Below are 3,185 nucleotides of genomic sequence, written 5' to 3'. Positions count from 1 at the left end.
ATATCTTAATGAAAATGCAGACTTTGCCATGGATAGTATGTATTTATCATCATCATCCTTTAACATCTATTTCCCATGCTGATATATATATTATCTATGTGGTGTGGGTCAGTTACTACAGTATTTCTCCTGAGAAAATGTCTTTTATGGACTTTCAGTATTAAAAACACAATATTATAGGGTTGTTATCTCGGGACAAATACTACACTAACTGACTTATTAGCAGTGTGTATACATTACGTATAATATATAGATGGTTATTTTAATTAAATGCTACTTCAGTTGCAAACACTGGACACACACAGGCACATGATGACAAATAAAGAATGGAACAAGGAAATCATTTTACTACTTCAATTTACAGTTGTTTTATCTTAGTTCAATGCAATCTATCTTCCAACTTTATACAATAATTTATGCAACTATTGATTACTTTCCATGTGCTATTTATGGTAATCTTAATAACACATGCTGAATAAGATTCTTCAGATATGTGGGCAAAATAGTATGCTGAGAGACCTCAAAAAACACCAAATACATACATACAGAGTTGGGCATGTACATATGAGCACATTTGCATACCATAAACAAATGAATGTAAGAAACTGAATTGGTCAAAGAAAAGTTTTGTCCATACTGGATAATTAATTATAATATCAATTGGTTGTTAAATGTTTTCTTGGACCAATTCAATTCCTTATACACGTTTGTGTTATGTAAACGTTTTCATGTGAACATACCCAACTAAGTGTGTATATAATTGGTGATTTTTAAGGTCTCTCAGCATACTCTTTTGTATATGGTACTGAAGAATCTTTTATTAAGGTTACCCTGAACAGTCCATGAAGAGTAATCAATAGTTGCGTAAATTATTATATAATGTTGTAAGATTGATTGCATTGCAAATTGAAGTGGTGAAATGATTTGCTCACTCCATTCTTTATTTGTCATTATAAAATCTCTATAGATATCTATGGATTTTTAGATATTTGTTTGGTAATACAATTGATTTCCAGTTCACAGTTTTGGCTGATGGCCTGAATCCATGGATGAGCTTAATATGGTAAATACCAGGGTCATATATCCCCAATAAAATTTTATATATGAATACTTACACGAACACACGTACACATACATACACACAAATACACACAAACACACACACACACACAAGTTATAAAAAAATCTATCAAAGTTGAAGTTAAAAATGAAACATAAATAACAAAAGGAAGGAAACATCTATAAGAGAAACGATTTTCAATATGTTGTTTGATTTATTTAAATTTAAATTTCCAGTACAAGTGATATAAATGGAATATAGTATTTTCTGAACATATAGGATTTAAAACGTTCTCTGCCGATTAACAGGGTTTCATATCCTGTTTCTTGTTTCCCTTAAACTTAGACAATACTATCCACCCACTTATAGCACTGGTACTGGAAATTATTTTCTAGTAGCTTGTCCTACCCCACACCACATTCTTCTCAACCTCATCCCACCCCAGTCGACAATCAATTTCTAGATTTAACTTCATTTTTGTTAATCCCTACAAGATAACTTTTACCACCCCCATATCTAGATAATTCTATTATCCCCACTTATACCAGTGGTATGAGCATATCTTTTGCTGCTTCCCTGCTCCTTCTCCATTAATAAGCCTATTATTAATAATCAGTTCTACAATTTATTCAAGATCTTGCTCCACTTCACTGTATTTTTCTTTTCCAAGTAACTCTGTTGTCCCCAATTATGCCACTGTTGTAACACACAGGATAACTTTTACAATATCTCTTATTCTCAACACTCACAAAAGAACCCCACTATATAATAATAATAATAATAATAATAATAATAACAACAGGAAAGTAACTGTTATCTTGGTAGTTGTAGGGGCACTCAGAGAACTAGCAACCAAATTTGAGAAAAAATGCCGGATAGATTGTAATTGACATGAAGGCAGAGCAGGCCCAAAAAACTGATCTATTAGGGACAGCTAGGATTTTGAGATTGGTGACTGGATGTTGAGTACCTTCCATGATACTTAACATCCAAGTACCAAGTCTTATAATTGGTGGAGAGAAACCCTGTGAGACCTCAGATAACAGGTTGCTGCCCACTCTCACAGAATCAACTAGAGCAAGTAAGACTAAGAGCTCTGAGAAGTAAAATATAGTAGTAGTAGTAATAGTAGAAATAATAATAATAATAATAATAATAATAATAATAATAATAATAATAATAATAATAATAATAATAATAATAATCATAAATTATAATAACCCTATTAACAGTTATTATTATTGCTAAAAAAGTTATTTATAATCCATAATTTATTCTAAATCCTATTATTCTTCCCTGTATATCTTCATCAAAGATAATTCCATTCTATATTTTTATCCCCTCGTATTGCACAGGTGTCTTTCAGTACTTCACTAAAGAATTTTCGTTTGTATTGTCTTTTGTATTGTCTTTTGTATTAGGCTTGTCACCAATGATATGTAGCACTGATTTCATCTTTTCTTTCTTCTGTTGCTGTTTCTTCATCCGTTTATGATTCTCAACTGAATAATTAAAAAGAAGCAAAAAAGAATGATAAAGAACATGAAATGAAATAAACAACAACAAAAAACAAAGATGAATTACTTTGTTGGTTAAATTAATCCTCCTCCTGTCTGTTTGTATGGCTGGCATTTTATCTGTCAGGCCATCTTTCTTCTCATCTAACTGTTAACAATTTGTCCATCTGTTTCTGCTCATCTGTCCATTTGTCTACCTGTTTGTCTATCTGTTTCTGCATTTGTATAATAATTTATCTGTCTGTCTATTTGACTTTGTCCAGCTGTCCACTTTGTCTCTCTACCTACTGGTCTATCTGTCCACCTGTTTGTCTATCTGTCCATCTGTCTCTATTCTTGTCTATTTATCTGTCTATTTATTTCCATATCTGTCTCTCTATTCATCTTTCACAGTCTTTCCACCAGTTACTGCAGATTTCTCAATAGTTCAGCATAGGTGTTCCCTTTTTCACTGATCTTTCAGCTTTATGTTAACATCTGCTGGGCAGCTACTTTCCACAACTGTGCGCAGTTTCTCTTCTCTATCCCAAATCATTATATCCGGTCTGTTGTGCTGACATTTTATTGAGGTATTCACTGGTACACTCCACAAGGATTCTTTTTTCTTT

General features: G+C 32.2%; 1 protein-coding gene across 1 annotated transcript in view; it reads right to left on the bottom strand.

The window, feature by feature from the left end:
• Nucleotides 1–1,242: 1,242 nt before the first annotated feature.
• The window catches only part of LOC106873670 (myb-like protein D), an 18,917-nt gene continuing 16,974 nt past the window's right edge, over nucleotides 1,243–3,185 (bottom strand). The window contains exon 3 of the mRNA XM_014921123.2: nucleotides 1,243–2,562. Coding sequence (XP_014776609.1) covers nucleotides 2,423–2,562 — 140 coding nt within the window. The 3' untranslated portion in view covers nucleotides 1,243–2,422. The remainder of the gene's footprint in view (nucleotides 2,563–3,185) is intronic.

This window comes from Octopus bimaculoides, chromosome 6, assembly GCF_001194135.2.
Source record: "Octopus bimaculoides isolate UCB-OBI-ISO-001 chromosome 6, ASM119413v2, whole genome shotgun sequence".
Lineage (NCBI taxonomy): Eukaryota > Metazoa > Mollusca > Cephalopoda > Octopoda > Octopodidae > Octopus > Octopus bimaculoides.
This window is presented reverse-complemented; position numbering and strand designations above follow the sequence as displayed.